Source organism: Sylvia atricapilla, chromosome 1, assembly GCF_009819655.1.
Source record: "Sylvia atricapilla isolate bSylAtr1 chromosome 1, bSylAtr1.pri, whole genome shotgun sequence".
NCBI classification, from domain to species: Eukaryota; Metazoa; Chordata; class Aves; order Passeriformes; family Sylviidae; genus Sylvia; species Sylvia atricapilla.
This window is the reverse complement of record NC_089140.1, coordinates 44,341,763-44,358,039: the sequence shown is the minus strand read 5'-3', so window position 1 is coordinate 44,358,039 and position 16,277 is coordinate 44,341,763. Positions and strand designations below refer to the sequence as shown.

Sequence of the window (16,277 nt, the reverse complement as noted above, 5' to 3'; positions counted from 1 at the left end):
CAGCTGCAGAAACATCCCAAGCAGCTGTGTCCTCCCCCTTCCTCCATTCTCCCTCACTCAAAGCAAAGTTGTTTTGGGGGAGCCAAGGCTTCTCCTACAAAAGCCTTCCTCTAATTAAGAAACATTTCACACATATGGGACTTCTGGGGTTTTTTTTTTGATAGCAGCAGCAGTAAATAATTCAGTGCCTTGGCAGATATGTAGGATCTTCAAAATATGAAGGCTATTATCAGATTTATTTTAATAAGGTACCTGGAGGGCTCAAGGCCAGGAAGAAAAGAAAAAAAAAAACACCATAATAAAAACCATGCCTTCTTCATTAGCCAGAGCACTTTGCTACAGCAGCTTGGACAGAGGAGCACAAACACTGCCTGGACACCAACAGAGCTTCACTGCCACCACAGTAGCACCACTTGCAGGTCCCCAGCTCCATCTGCAGCTGCTGCAGCATGGAAACAGCTCCAAGGCCAGGGCTGCAGGGCTTTTGCTCAGGGCCCTGGCAAACTCAGCTTCTGCTCCCCAAAAAGCCGTGCAGTTTTTGGAGGAAAAGGCTGCAGAGGCATTTTGATACTGCATTTGCAAATAGAACAAATGAGCCACTGGCAACATTTTCTTCACAAGCATCTGCGGCTCTGCCTGTGGAACGCTCCACAGCTTCTGCTCAACTTTCCACACCTCTGTCATCATGCCCATAAAGGATGAGGTTGTGCCACAGCAGCAGAGAGCCAACAGTGGGGAAACATCTGCCTTAGCACTGCCCTGAGCATTGACCTGTGGACAAAAGCAGTCTTCTTGTACAGAAGAGGTAGAAATCTGTTGTAACCCATTTCCAGGGAAAGCCCAGTGTCATGCACATGCCCTTTCAGCACTTTATGTCCTCCTCAGCACCTGTGCCAGTAACATGGAGGGTAAGTGTCTTTTCAAGACCTTTAGCTGGCTCTGAGGCGCTGAACTAGTCCTGCCGGAACAGGACAAGTCACCACCTGGGTATGCAACATTACCATGGTGCCATGGAAGCAAAGCACAGTATTTGAACTGGTTATCCCCCAAAGAGCCAAAACCATCACATTGGTGGGGATGAACCAGACATACATTGCTCACAGTACTCCCACCCAAAGTCCAGAAGGAAAAAACAAATCTCCATCTAAAATAAAGGGTTTCCTCTTCCCTGCCACCACTAGACCTCGAATTCAGAGAGAGCACTGTAGAAGGCAAGGCAGAGCTTCTGAAAGTAACATCTGTTTAAACTATTGTGGGACTATGGTTCCACCTGGCCTTCCAGGTGAGAAGGGAGACTCTGGGCAGTTCTGGGGGCTCTACAACACTCAGATGCATCCTAGACAATGCCCCTTAAAGGAAGATGTGCCAAGCACACAATTGCCACAGGGGTCCCTGTAGTACCAGCAACATATTGCCTGAGCAGCTTCCACAATTGCTGAGTCTAGGAGAGCAAAGAGGGAGCTGCCCTGTGCCTGATGTCCACTCTGCTCACTCTGCCTTACACTGCCCCACGGAAGGCACTCTCGCTTGCCTCCGTATTTTATGTTGCAGTTATCTTAACAGCAGAAGAGCAGTGCCTACCAAATGGACACTAGAAGGGAAGGTCAATCCACTGTTCTTGTAACGATAGAAGATTTTAAATAAAATTTAAAGAAATGCAGCAGCTTGACACTTACCTTACCAGAGCAAGTTCCATTTCCTGAGATCCTAGGGGGAGTAGAGACAGCACAGGCCACAACAGAATGGCTTCACAGGGCACTCCTCTCACCTGGGGACCATGCAGAGTTGATAACTTGGCATATTTTAAACCACAAGTCTCAGATTTGACGTTTTAATAAAGTTCCTTCTTCTATATTCAAGGTATGGTTTGAGAAATCCCAGTTCTCATTTTGAAACAATAAACATAAACGTGTAGCTTTCACAAAACAAAAATAAAATTTAAAATGAGCACAGGAGTCAAGGAAAAATCCAATACAGACTTAAGGAAAAGAATCCAAATATAACTAAAAACTTTTCAAAGGGCTGAACCCTTGAAATCAAAAAACCTAGTTCCTAGACTTCTCAGCCCTCCTGAACGAGCTGACAAAGAACCACTGCCTGCTTATAGCACACAAAGTGGGTTTGCCTCACAAAGCCAACAAGAAAAACCAATGGCACATTCATTCCTACCCTACACAAGTCCTTGTGAGAAAATGGTAGGAGACACTTCAGCCCATGGCACCTGGGGCTCATAAAACCTAACCCAGCTGTGGGCAGGAATGAGGCCTAAAGAAGCCTTTGGAAAAGATGCTGCAGAGAGGGAAGGGGTGGTGCCTTTCTTTTTAATCTTTGCTCTCAAATTAGAGCCTCTAACAGCAAAATAACAAGTGAGGGGAAATGGTTCACACCTGATTCCCTCTCTGCATGTGCTGCTTAATTTCTTCATCTATAAACAAAGCCAACAGGTGCAGTGAATTTTATACCTGGGAGCTTTGGGAGCAGTAAGGAGACGAGCCATTCTAGAAAATGCTGGAAGCAATAAGCCAAACAGAAAAGATGAGTTAGAAAGTTTCCATCGTGGAGTTTCTTCAACTAGGAGCACTCACAGACAGCAGCATCCCACACTTGGTCCCTTAATTATTAAAATTAAAAATAATTAAAATCAAGTTTGAAGCTGAGTATGGAGGAAACAAGTTTAACACTCAGAGACACTTAAACAAACTTAGCAGGGTTTTGGTCGTTTGGGGTTTTTTTAGGTATCTTATGGTCCCGGGGAGGCGGCACCATTCCGGTACAAGGAAATGAAAAGGCCAGAGAAGGGCAGCTTTGTACCTTCCCCCCGGGTGTCCGCTCTGCCCAGACCCAGAACCGGGAACCAAGCAGGAACCACAGCCCCATCTGCTGGACACTGGGAAGCGGTCCCCACGCTCGCACTTTGCGGTTGTGCAAGGCACCCGCACCCTCCTGTCACCGGCCAGGCGGGAGCGGTGCTGGGGCATTAGCCTGCTCCCGGAAAGCCACTTCTGTCACCATCCCGCCGGCTGAGTGGACAAGGCTGGTAGGGCCGTCCTGACCTGGTTCAGACCCGAAAGGCAAATGTTCATCGCCTTCACTCTGAGCATCCCCTGGGCTCTCAGGAGGTAAGGAGCACTTTGGACCCAGTTCCTTGGGCAATGCTAACAAATTCAGCATTGCGAGTGAGAACCTGAGTTTCACAGCAGCTTTCCAGTCTGTACGGCTGCACCCTGGCATTCCCAGCTGCAGCGCAGGAAGGAGCAGTGCCAGCATGCCCTGGTATGGCCAAAAAACCTTGCCCCAGGCTTTGGCACAACTGTCCCCTGCGGTAGAGCAGCTCTGAGTTTTGAGCTGCGCCACATATGGTTTGCAAAACCCTAAACCTGACCCACATATGCAGTGGGTGTATAGTCCCACTGAGCAGCTAAAATGTTGTCAGTGCTCAGCACGCAGCTCTGGCCTATGCAATAGACCCTGTTCCCCCCCTTCTAAAACCCAAGCCCCTAAGGGCAGTGGGCACAGGCAGTCCCCTGTGTGCTGTGACACCCCTTGTCCTGCCCAAAAGCCACCAGCAAGACTGCGAGCTATGTGACCCAACCCCCAGAACCCTTCTGCATGTGGTGCAATGGCATTTAGCATTGAAGAGAGATTTTTTACCAAAACAGGCTTCTCTGGACTTTAAAGCACGGTTAGGGAGCCATAATTTCAAAGTATGCATTCCGCAACCCTCCAGAATTTATTTTATTCATGTTTGAACAGAACTAATAAAAGCAATCTTGTAGCCAGTGAAACAAACACCAACAGAAATATTTAGGACTGTGACATGAGAAGACACACCAGGTAAACTCAACTCCTTATTAACACTTTATGAACTGAGAAAAGACATGTTCTTTCAGCTACAGATACCAAAACCGTATCTTCATTACATAGTTTTGTTCATCAGTGACTACTGAGTGTATAAATGAACAATGTATAAATGAAAATTATGTTTCCAAAGTTGGACAGCAGAAAAATGGCAGTATTATTAAAATCACAAGTATTAAAAAACCACATAAAACCAGGTTCAGAAACCAGTGCCCCATAAAACAAGAAACAGAAAATCAGTGTTGTGATTGTACTCATGTCCAAGATGTTTGTCAGTCTGTCTCTCTGCAGGGCTGATGATCAAGGATGTTCTTCATTCCCAGTGCTACACACAACTGTAACACTGCTCTACCTTTACCTGCACAAGATACAGACTCGATGCAGATCAGGTTTTCACCAACTTTGAGGCTTTGTGGCTTTCACAAGCTTTAGGCTGCAAGGCCTGGGAGCTGGTAGTGCCAAGCACTGGCTAGAGGAAGAAACTGCCTGAAATGATAGCTGATGTCTCTTTGGAAGCTGCAGGGCAGTGAGGACAAGCTCCAGGAACACCTTGGTCCTACAGCAATGACATAAATCTAGAATGTTTTTCTTTATTCTCCCTCTGCCAGGACACAAATTCAAGATACCAGGCTTCAACTGTCCTAAGGTACATGATACACAGCTTTGGAGAGTGCTGCATTAATAACAATTGCAGATTCACCGTGTGCTTTACTTCATGTAGAGTCTAATCTGCACCAAGATGCTAGTAATCCAAGAAAAAAAATTGTGTTATAAGATCCACTCCAACTGCAGTCTCACAGTCCTGGGTGAGGAGGAAGCCTCTTAAGAGAAGCAGTGAGGTGAATCCATCACACACACCTCAGTTTCCTTTGCATGCTTACTTATACGGAGCACTAATTTTAACAAACAGGCTCACAATGAGTATACCATACTCCTGAAAGTCAGCATCCAACTTCCTACAGCCATTTTCAGAGTTTCATAAAGCAAAACAGACTACAGATGTAAAGAGTGGAACATTTTTGTAGCCAGGATTTAAGCAGAGAGATGAATCTCTTCAGCTGTGAATAAAACCCTTTGCTTCCTGCTGAAGAAAAACCTTGGTGTAATCCGACAGTACACAGATACTAAAAATATCGTGATTATTTGGGCAAAGAAGTGACTGGAGGAAAAGGAACATCTGTGAACGGTGGCATATAAATCAGGGAGGGAACTGGAAAGCCTGTATGAGACATTCATGGATCACACAGTACCACATTGGCAAGGACTGCAACAGCTCATTTGTCCAGAGGGGTTCTATGATGCTCAGAAACCCCAGCCAGTTCCTGTTGAGATCAGCTCTGGAATAAGCCTAAGAAGCTCACCCAGCCCCATTCAACCCAAATCAAATACAAAGAGGTCATAGAGAAAGGAAATATTACTGTGAACCTCAATGGAAATTGCCACCATATAGAGACCTCCACCTAAGCCATCTTGTGTTAAATCAGATGAACTTGTTGTAACAAGTTCTTTGATGTTCTGATTCAACATCAACACGGCACTTGCCAAAAAAAAAAAAAAAAAAAAAAAAAAAAAGGCAGTAATGAACAAGCCAGTGTCTCAAGGATTTGCTCCTACCTCCCTCTCTCTACTCCTCTACACTGCCTCAGTGGATTACATCTGCCAGGTATTCACCACAGGGGATGTTCTGGCAGACATAGGGATCTTCTGCTATGTCTCTGCTGCCGTCTCCACTCCTGTGCTGAGACTTTTCCTACCCTGTGCCTCTGGCATGCTGAGGATTATAGTCTTCCTGCAATGAGTCCTCTGCTGTCACAGCCAAGTCTGCCTCCTTTTCTAAAAGGCTGCTAGTCATCTCCTCTGCAGTGCTGCAGGCAAACAAGCTCTCCCACTCTATCCATTATCCCAGCAAGGTGATCCTGAATCCCCATGAAGAGACCTGTCTCCTCACCGGGCTGTGCAGATCCACCTGCCACTGGCAGTCCTGGGCTCTAAGAACGACAGTTGTGAAAGTCAAAATGAAACTTTAGCAAGTACTCGGAACCAACTGATTTAAAACGGCACCATCACCCACACAGGAGGAGCTGATGACTTCTACACACTCATTACCAGGAAGACATTTGCATGAAAGAAGTTACACAACGGATGAAGAAAAGGGACAATGGTGAAAGCGAAGGTAACTGCAGAAATTCAATGTACTGAGGGATAACACTGTGCTCTGAATTGGGAAATTTTTAATGTGGCAGAGTGAAAACATAGTCCAGACCAACAAATCTTCTGGGGCAATCTCAGATCTGGGGAGTCAATCAGCAAGTGCTGTACAGGCTGCTCTTAATCCAGCCACAATGCTCATACATAGTCCCAAAACGACCAGGCTCTCAACACATCCTGACACACAAGTGACAGACCTCAGGTGGCAGGAAGGAGCCTCCCCTTGCTGGATTCTGGGAAGTGAATTACCAGAGGATGTGCCACAAGCACACTTCTGAGGAACACAGTGAACAAACAAAACTGGAAGAGCTCCTTCAGGAACAAATCAAGTGCTCACCTACCTCTCCGCTAAATGCTGTTCATTATTAACAAAACCTGAAGTCACCTTGCATGTAATAGGTAAAAACAAGATGAAGAAAAATCAGTCTCCTTTGGACAGATACTGTGCATAACTTGCTTTAGGTTTTTTCACTCCCAATATGCACTATTACAGTAAAATGAAATGAGCACATGTGCCAGGAGAAAACATTCTTTACAGGTTAATTGGCAGTGCTGAAGGTACAAAAAGGAGCATCTGTGATCATACCAATATGAGAAAAAAAGGATCCAATCTGAACAATCTTCACCTCCAACAAACAAAATCCTTTCTCTTGGTGAAGGGTCCACCTCCCACTATTGCTAATAATCACAGCAATATAATCCTCAAGAAATAAAGCAAATGAATTATTATGGTGGTTGTTTCCTGAAGATAACTGCGGTATTTTTGAGGAAGGAACTGGAAACGCTGATGCTAAAGCCAAGATTCCATCAGAGGAGCAGCTCCCACGCAGGGGCTCTGTTTACCACACTGCAGTCACAGCACCTCCCACACCTGGTCACCAGAACCTTGCTCACCCTGCAAACTTGTGAAACTCCAGGCAAAACAACAAAACCAGCCCATTTGGGTGGACCCAAACGGGCTGCTATAAAAAAAGAAAAACCAAAAGCAAACTGCTTTGCCCCAGGTCACCACCTCCCCTCCCATATGCACACACGCTCCTGGCCTCCTTACTGGGGAGGTGCCAGGGAAGGTGGGAATGTGAGACCAGACACTAAGACAGGAGGGGCAGCCCAGGCAGCTGCTGCAGGCAGGGACAGATCCTTCAGTCCCGAGCTCCATTTAACAGTGTTACAGACACGCCACTCTTGCCTGAGGACTGTGCCCCATGCTACACACGTGTCACCAGACAACAACTTTATAAACGCAGTACCAGCACAGCGTGTACTAAACCAGCCTTTATTTCTCTCACAGTACAGCAGGGCTGAAGTTAAGACCACTCCGTGGCAGTGCCAACCCACTCAGTAGCCTGGGCAGTGGGAGCTGCTGACCAGTCCTCGGTGGCAGGCTGGGCACTCCAGTCCTCTGCAATCACAAACACAACACTTAGTGATCTCCAGCTCCTTGTACCTACAACACCCGCCCCCCACCCCTTCCCACAGACACCTCCCCAGACTGACCTGTGGGGAACTGCTGGATGGGCACAGATGGGACCTGCACTCCCTCAGACCAATCTGCAACCTCAGGCTGAGGAGGAGCAGTGAATTCAGGTGCCGGGGCTGTCCATTCAGTCTGGAATTCCTCCTTTGTGACTGCTTTCTCAGCAGCTGCCTGCTCCTCCTTTTCAATCTGCAATGTAAGAGCCCAGCCTGAGTCTCCCAGGAACACATCCCAGAACACAACCTTTACCATCACATAGCAGACAACAGACACCGACTGGCAGTACAACTAACCAACCACAGCAGAGTGTGAAGTGTCACCATTATATTGGTAAAACCTGTCCTTGACAGCAGACACACAGGACCATGGGACAGAAGCACAAGCAGAATATCCCAGAGAGACACTCTCTGCCATGAGGCTCCTACCTCCTCGGGATCCCTGTAGAAGTACAGGTCAGGCATGACTTCCCACGGGTGCTCACGGGAGATGGTGCCACGCATGCGCAGGACCTCACGAGCCAGCATCCACCACATCAGGCCCACCGAGTGGGCTCCCTGGAACAGAAGAAAGTAAGAGTTGATGTAAAGCAAAACCTTTGCAGAAAAAGCAGAAGACTTATTTGTACCCCATTAGAGGCTCATGCTTGGTGAAAGACATTATTTCCCAATCCCAGACTTAAATACTTGAACTTGAAAAGTTTTTCTTTTCAAGTTCCCAGTGACATTTTCAGGTGTCTGCAGGGATCATGCCATTACAACATGGCTGAAATAACTCTCCCATTACAGAGCTTCATGTTGCTCATCCCTCCCCCCGCTAATCTCATCCAAAAGACAGGGATGATATTCACCACAATTTCAAGAATGAAGAAATTGAAAACTTGACAAAATAAACAAAGCTTACACATCCTCACATGTGGCTTACACTAGTTTTGGTGACTGACATCTTGACAGAGACCAAAGATAGCTGCTCATCTTCCTAGACTTTACCTTTCAGTTGATTCCTGGCAAGGTAGTATTTCAGAGCAATTTCTCCATCAGTTCACTTTATCTTTCATTCATATTCATGATCTGTGGCAAGAATGACTATCAAACTCCACTCATTGGGCCACAAAGACCCTCATGGCATCAGCGAAAAATCCTGCCAGGTTACTATAGCACACGTCCTACACTTGAGAGTTCCTTGGCCAGAAACCAGCCTCAGCTCCAAGCTCCAACTGTGTGCAGTTTATTTTCTCCTCCCCACCCGCCTGCAAGAGACATTAATTAGCTCATCCCCCGAGATACACGTGAGATACAAGCCAACCCTCCCCTGCGGAAAGCACGCATGTTGGAAGCCCAGGGCACGCTCTGAGGAAGCTGCCTGGACCGGCACAGGGCAGCGTTACCTTGTTATTGCAGGGAATAGCGATATCCACGTAGCGCAGTGGGGAGTCGGTGTTGCACAGGGCGATGGTGGGGATGTTGACGTAGGATGCCTCTGTCAGCGGCTGGTGATCAGCCCGCGGGTCTGTGACCACCAGGAGCCGTGGCTCACGGAAAGCTGCTTGGATCTGGTTTGTGAAGGTGCCGGGGGTGAAACGCCCAGCAATAGGAGTAGCCCCAGTGGCAGCAGCAAACTTCAGAACCGCACGCTGCAAAAGGGACACAGGGAAAGGTGAAGCAGGGAAAGTGCATTTCAGCCAGGTCACCCAGGCACTGTCAGTGAATGTGCATAAAATTTAACAATTTGTTTCCATTCCTGTGAAATCAGGCCTCACCACCTCAGGAGACAAAACAGAAATGTAAATGAAAAGAGCTACACCATGAGTTTAGAAGAACATATCCACCAGCAAAGCAGTAAGTCAGGATATAGAAAAAAAAGCCTTCTCTTCAACACAAGTTATTGGCAAGCTTCACTCCAAACTCTCATAATCAAATCATGGAAGGGGAAATTAAACAAAAAGCTTACAAAAAAAGCAAAGTCCATTTTCTTTCATTATTTCTATATCTTTTCATTACTCAGGAACTCCAAGGTACTACACAAAAACTCTGTAATAAATACACACAAACTGTAGCTGTGTCCATTGAAATTAGGAGTTGGCAGCTATTCAACTGCAACAGCTTCCAACTTGTCAGGCATGTGGCAGGGCCTACTATCAAACTCCAATCCTAGAGGGAGCCCCTCTCCTGGCGTTAGCGAAAACCCTGCCATCCTTTGCTGTCGCACACTTCCGACACTTGAGAGCTCATTGGCCAGAAACTGACCTCAGCATCAAGCTTTAATAGTGTGCACATCAAGCCCACGAGATACCAACCTCCTCCTACAGAAACCCGCCCCTCAATCTCCCTAAACATTTGTGGCCCCACCTGCAGTTACCTATAGAAACTAACATCACAAACTCCAGTGACTAATTAAAGGTTATCACCTTCTACGACAGAATGTTTTGGTAAAAATTTGGAGTCAAAATTACAAATACACCAGTTACTATACCATACCTTGCTCAATAACAGAAAATTTCTTCTTTGACAACTTTCAGATCAGGTGCTTACTGCCCCCAGAAAATCAGTGTCAATTACACACCGTAGCTCTGGGAGGCAGGGGCCACCACAGGACTGACCACTAATATGACGGAAATCCAACAGGAAGGATATGGAAGAAAAAGAAGTTATCAACTGCCCTGAAATGGGGAGTGGGTTTAAACTCATCTGTTTCAAGTTGCCAAGTGCAACACAACCCCCACATTCACAGAATGCATTCCTATAATTACAACTGGTGTTATTGCCTATTATCACCAAGCTGTCACTGGCAGGCAATGATGCATGGCAAGGCAGTCCTGCTCCCAAGAGTGCAGGCTTCCTGATGTCCATACCTGTCCAGTGTTCCTGGACGAAATGACGCTCACATCAGCTGGGTTCTCAATGGCAACAATGGCACGAGCTGCCAGCAGCAGCTTTTCCCAGGTTCTCTTCAGATTGATGATGTAAATACCTGTTGGCAACAGACAGTTTTGGAGCAAACAGCAAATAGAAGATCCTAAAACAGCATAGCGCTCCTCTGCCATTAAACCTGTCACATGGCTGCGGTTACTCAGTAAGTCATAGAATCATCAAGGTTGGAAAAGACCTTCAAGATCATCCCATCCAACTGCTCAGCCAACACTGCCACTGTGACCACTAAGCCATAACACCAAGCATCCTATCCAGGTCCCCCTTAAAGACAACTGGGCAACCTATTCCACCCAAGCAGTGAATTTTTTTTCTATTATCTAATCTGAATATCCCTTGTCTCATCGTAAGGCCATTTCCTCTGATCCTCTGACTGCTGACAGAGGGTGGCCCTTCCTTTCAGGTAGCTGTAGAGAGCAGTGAGATCCCTCTGAATCTCTTTTTCACCAAACAAACACAGCTCCTTTAGTTATTCCTCATGACCTTTTCTAGACCTTTCACAAGCTTTGCTGCTCTTCTCTGTACATGTTCCAGCACATCAATGTCCTTTATGAAATGACGATTTTTTAGTCTCATTCTAGCCAGTGGAAAGCAATTCTAAAGAAAATTCTTCCCTTATGGTTTAATGTCACACGATTCCAGCATCTACCATCAAAACCCCAGACCTGGTATTAATTTTTAACAGAGGGCAACTTAGATTGAAGACCAACACAAACAAGGAGAAATCATTATTGAGATATTATAGCCATTTTGTTAATATAGTCAAAAACTAGCAAAATTACCCAAACGAGCTGTGATTGATTTACCAAATTCCAAGATCAAGACGGTCAAGATCTAGTAGAACTGTCCCAAAATTTTATTTTACGTCTCTGAGATAACACTGTTTGGTGAAAGCAAAGGCCATGGAGAAGCCATGCTAAAGAAATCGACCACTAGCACTTTCCTGCTTCTCCTGGTTGTGCCCACAAGATCTCAGCTGCTCAACCTGGGCCACCCATCCCGCCTACTTACCATCGCTCTTCCTTTTGTAGATGTACTGCTCCATCTGGAAGTCGAGGTTGGTACCTCCCAGATGGGTCCCGGCAGCGAGGAATTTGAGGACATCCTCCTCCTTCATCTGCAGGACATCGAGGCCTCCGGACATTGTGGGGTTTCCCTTTGGAAGCAACGACAGGGAACCTGCGGGCACAGGGACGCGGCTCAGCCTGGCGGGAACGCGCCACGAGGTCCAGCCGCCCCGGCCGCCATCTTGGGCCGCCTCCCGCGCTACACCCGGCAGGCCTCGGCCTTCCCCGCGGCGTGGCCAGGCCCGGCCCGGCCGCCGGCATTGCGGCCTGATGCACAGTAACCCCCGGTTTTACCGCAGGGCGCGGAACGTACCCCCCGCCGCCCCCGCGCCCCCCGCCCGGCGGCCCCGACTCACGCTGACAACGCCGTGTGGAGGCCCGGGCGGCGCGGAGCCGAAAGAGAGCCCGCCTCCGCCTGACGCCCATATATAGCCTCGCCAGCCAATAGGCGCCTCGGGGGCGGGGCTCCGCGGCGGCGGGGGCGGGGCTCCGCGGCGGCGGGGGCGGGGCTCCGCGGCGGCGGGGGCGGGGCTCCGCGGCGGCGGGGGCGGGGCTCCGCGGCGGCGGGGGCGGGGCTCCGCGGCGGCGGGGGCGGGGCGCGCTCCCGCGGCACCTCCCCGGGATCCCCAGGCCGGGCGCGATGGCTCCTGCGCGCGCCCCTGCGGGCTGTCCCCGACACCGGCTCTGAACAAAGTTTGTAGGATTTGTGGGATTACGAATCCAGAGAAGCGCAAAACAGCTGGCGAAGGGTCTGCAGTGTGAGTTCTCTGAAGAGCTGGGGGTGTTTAGCCCGGAGAAAAGGAGGCTCAGGGCGGACCTTACCCCTCTCTACAGCTCCCTGAGAGTGTCGCCAGGGGGCGGCCGGCATCTTGTCCCTGGCAACCAGCGACAGGACAAGGGGACATAGCCTCGCGTTTCACCAGGGGAGGTTTAGGTTGAACGTCAGGAGGAATTTCTTCACAGAAGGGGTGATTAGACATTGGAATGGGCTGCCCAGGGAGATGGTGGAGTCACCGTCCCTGGAGGTGTGTAAGGAGACTGGATGTGTCACTCAGTGCCAGGGTCTGGTTAAGAGGAAGGCGCTGGGTTCATGGCTTGGACTCCACCATCTCAGAGGCCTTTTCCAGCGGATCTGATTCTGTGGCTCCGTCATTCTGGAGCTTGTGCTCCAACCAACATCAACGCTGTTTTTGAGGTCCTGAAGCGAAAAGAAAAAGATTTGTTTTAAACATTTTACTATTCCGTTTTCCTGCTGAAATATTTGCTCTCATGGGGCTGATGATTATTTGATGAATTATATCTGGCCTCTAAACTGCCTGCTGTGGGGGGAAGCTTCTAAGGAGCTGTAGCATCTTCCCTACGCCCACATTCCCCCTCCCTGCAGGGACACTGCTCTGGCACCACTCAGGAGAGCTTGGGCAGCCAAGGCTGTTCTTCTCCTTTGCAGAAATGACAGTAAAAACAGGTGAAACTGACACTGAACTTACACATCCTTGTCCTGCAGTACACATTCTTGTGGCACTTGCCCCTTTTTTGTGTGTGTGTGTTGTTGGGTTTGGTGGGGATCTTTGTTGCTGTTTGTTTTTAAGAAACCATAGAAAGCAATGAGATTTAAGAATCTTCATCGTCTTTCTCATCTTCTTTGTCCAATTCTGGAAGCAGACACTGGCCTGAGAAAGAAATTTCTTGGAAAAAAAGAAAAGTAGTGATAGTCACTTTACTGTGCTCACTATCATCAAGATCTGGATACATTTCTGGACAGATTTCTGGACTGTCCAAACACTATTGCCAGTGCCTTGTGCAAGTGGTAAGTCGTCTTCACATCCTTCTAACAACAGTGCTCCTTTAGTTTTCTCCCTTCTATTTTAACCTCATATAACCACATCAGTGTGACTGGGCCTGGACTCCCGTGACAGCCCCCCTTTTCGATGTCTGAGCCCTGAGTTACTCGGGGGAGAATTGCTCACATACATTCTTTGTCTCCTGGAAAATGGCTCTCTATTCTTCTTTTCTCCGTGCTTGAGTTAATTAGTGGTGTTAATTACCAAGATTACCAAATCACCTTTAGAAGTCTGTAAGAGAGTAATTCAAACATTTGCCACGTGGTGGTGACCAAGTAGGTAAAGTGAAACTCGGCAGCAGCTTAGTGAGCTCTCAGCCAGAGCGTGAACAATTATTGCCTGAGAGATGACAGACATCCGTGGCCCTTGGCTAAGTGCACTGTGGTTGGTGAGAGCTGACCTGATGGGGCTATGTACAAACTGTCTCTCCTAAGGAGACAGGAGCAGTGTGAATTAGCTTGGGCAGGAAGTGGAGAGGTGATGGTGATGTCACCATGGTGTGGGTAATGGATTTCGTCTGGAGAGCTCTTCTGCACAACTGAAGGCCATATATATTAAAAATGTATTTGAACATAATGATTGTAAATTAAGTATTGAATATTGCAGTAAATATTATGTTATCAAAAGCGTGCCACTGGTAAGCATTATAGACTCCTCTGGCATCACTAATTTATTTTATTGGCATATTTTACTGGCATTATTAATTTATTTTTTTAATTGTTTTACTTATGGGCCCTTTCTGGTAGACCATGAGGCCCACAGCCCATGAGAGGGCTTGAAAAAGTGGTGATGAAACTTGTCAATGAAGTATTTCTAATAATTCCCTTAAATAACCTGAAAGCTTGTCATTATTTTTTATCTGTGCACTGAGACAGTTTAAAATAGACCTGTTGCTAATGGACACTCCCTCAGGTGAAAGTGTCTCTATCTTGTCGGGTGTTTTAGACAAGTTTTCCCTGGTCTAAAGTTCACACTGAACTCTGTTACACAATTACAGAGCTGCTGGCAGCCCCTGGGAATAGCCTTGCTCTGCAGCAAGCCAAGCCAAGGAAGGGAGCTTTGAGCCACTGGTCCTCCTGCAGAGCCAAGGAGACTTAGGGCCTGCAGGTGCATCATGGAGCTACCACCAGCCTTTGGGGGCTGCACTGAGAACCTCGAGTGGTGCCTGGGGTGGTGACAAAGCCCCGGAAAGAGCATCTCCCAGAGAACCAGCCCAGGCTGCAGCAGGGAGCAGCAGCCCTTGCCAGAAGCCTCTGAGCAAAGGGCTGTACCAGGCACCCCAGTGCTGGGACGGAGGGCTCCTCACAGGGCTGCAGAGGAGGCATTCTGTGCTGCCACAGCAGCTCCTGCGAAGAAGGGGTTGGGTTGTGTGTCTGGGGAAGAGGCTCAGGCAGAAAGCCTTCCAGGCAGTATCTTCCCCACCAAACATGACAGTGGGTGTCACCCAAGAGACGGTGTGGCACCCCTGCAGAAGGCAAAGAAGAACTATGAAGGTCCACCCACTTTCAGTGAAACTGCATTAATGTTACTGTACTTCCCTGTAAATTCCATTTTGGCTTGTGTTTCAAAGGTTTGTTATTACTTCTTACATGTTTTGGGAAGACATACTTTGGCAAATCTCTTCCCTTCTTATTTCTAGTTCTATGAAGTTAGAATTGCCTAACACCTGTTAAAAAACTTGCAGAGGTCTCATTTTCACCTTTTACTGGGATTTTGTAATTTTTACTGTAACTCCTTAATGCAGTATAATAGAAACTCCTAGAGTATTTTATGGTGATAAAATCACAAATTAAGAAACTGCAGTGAAGAAAATCAGCTTGCTATTTTGAAATAAGAACCAAATCCAGAAGGGATAAGCATATTGAAGAGCTTCACATGGAGCACTTCACAAAAGTACACATATATATATGTCTGTGTGGGATGAGGAATCTTTTCTGCTCAATTCTGGTGTCAGTGCTTATGTATGGCACACAACTCATTTAGTTTTAAAATTAAAACAAGCAAATTGTTTGCCCATTTTTAATGTGTACGGGAGATCTGTAACTCAATGTTTTGTTAAAACCACAGTGCCTTTAAACTTTCAACCTTGCCCACCTTCTACTGCCCAGAAGGGTTAGGGAGCTTGTCTGCTATCTCTTCTCACAGCTGGGGCAGCTGTCAGCAGCATGGACAGTAACACACCCACTACACAGGAGGTGGTTCTCCAAGGCAGCAGGAGAGCTCTGGGGAGCCCCGTGTGCAGGAGCAGGCACTATCCTTGGCCTAACTTGCTATCAGGAATCTGCACAAGCAATTCAGGATCAGTGCTACACCTCAGCACTGTCTGGTAGGGTCTGTTACACACAGATAAACCCTCTATCAAAATTGCTCCATGTGAGAATGTACCATCTAAGCAAGAAAAGAGAAGAGGCTTGGGATTTTCACGTCTGGAAGATGCATCATCTCAGTATTGTAGGCGAATCCACGGACGGCAGGGACAAGGCACTCTGCTGACCTACGATATTCTGGAACACATGGTTTTATTGCAAGGGTCCTGGGTAAAAGGGCCTTGCCTTCAGCCACCAGCCTCGGCTGAAGGGAGTCCCAAAGAGAGAGGGAGAAAGAACAGCAGGGTGAGAGCTAAGAGAGAAGGGAGCGAGAGAGCAAGGGGCAGGGGGAAGAGCACAGGGGGAAGAGAGCAGGGATAAGAGAGCAAAAGAGAGCAAGAGTAGGGGGAAGAGGAAGAGTTAAGAGAAGAGGTAAGAGAGAGAGGTCCTTGTTACAATACATTATATCTCCTTTTGTAATGAATATTCTAATTTACAGACCAACCAATACAAGACAAAATCCTACAGAATCTACATACAGCCTATAAGAACTACTATATTACCATACTGTGTTATATTTTAAACTCTAAAAACTA

At 47.5% G+C, this 16,277-nt stretch overlaps 1 protein-coding gene, 1 long non-coding RNA gene and 2 other non-coding genes across 5 annotated transcripts; 1 reads left to right on the top strand and 3 right to left on the bottom strand.

Annotated features, from left to right (window-relative positions):
• Positions 1-7,323: 7,323 nt before the first annotated feature.
• Positions 7,324-11,993, bottom strand: RPSA (ribosomal protein SA). Of its 2 annotated transcripts, none has more exons than XM_066321154.1 (7): positions 11,891-11,993; positions 11,479-11,646; positions 10,392-10,510; positions 8,928-9,173; positions 7,969-8,097; positions 7,564-7,732; positions 7,324-7,468 (listed from the first exon to the last, which is right to left on the bottom strand). In XM_066321154.1, exons 1-7 carry the CDS (start codon positions 11,958-11,960, stop codon positions 7,374-7,376), a joined length of 996 nt encoding a protein of 331 aa, XP_066177251.1. In that variant the 5' UTR covers positions 11,961-11,993; the 3' UTR covers positions 7,324-7,373. The 2 variants fall into 2 exon arrangements, with proteins under 2 accessions (XP_066177251.1, XP_066177261.1); XM_066321164.1 differs by lacking the exon at positions 11,891-11,993 and adding an exon at positions 11,848-11,865.
• On the bottom strand, positions 8,609-8,767 carry LOC136373027 (small nucleolar RNA SNORA62/SNORA6 family). The gene has a single exon (XR_010745573.1). It is a non-coding gene; the product is annotated as a small nucleolar RNA SNORA62/SNORA6 family (small nucleolar RNA).
• Positions 9,658-9,815, bottom strand: LOC136373021 (small nucleolar RNA SNORA62/SNORA6 family). Its single transcript, XR_010745572.1, has one exon. It is a non-coding gene; the product is annotated as a small nucleolar RNA SNORA62/SNORA6 family (small nucleolar RNA).
• A 1,234-nt stretch (positions 11,994-13,227) lies between the features above and the next one.
• Positions 13,228-15,393, top strand: LOC136362523 (uncharacterized). Its single transcript, XR_010743808.1, has 2 exons — positions 13,228-13,341; positions 14,373-15,393. It is a non-coding gene; the product is annotated as an uncharacterized lncRNA (long non-coding RNA).
• The last annotated feature ends 884 nt before the right edge of the window (positions 15,394-16,277 follow it).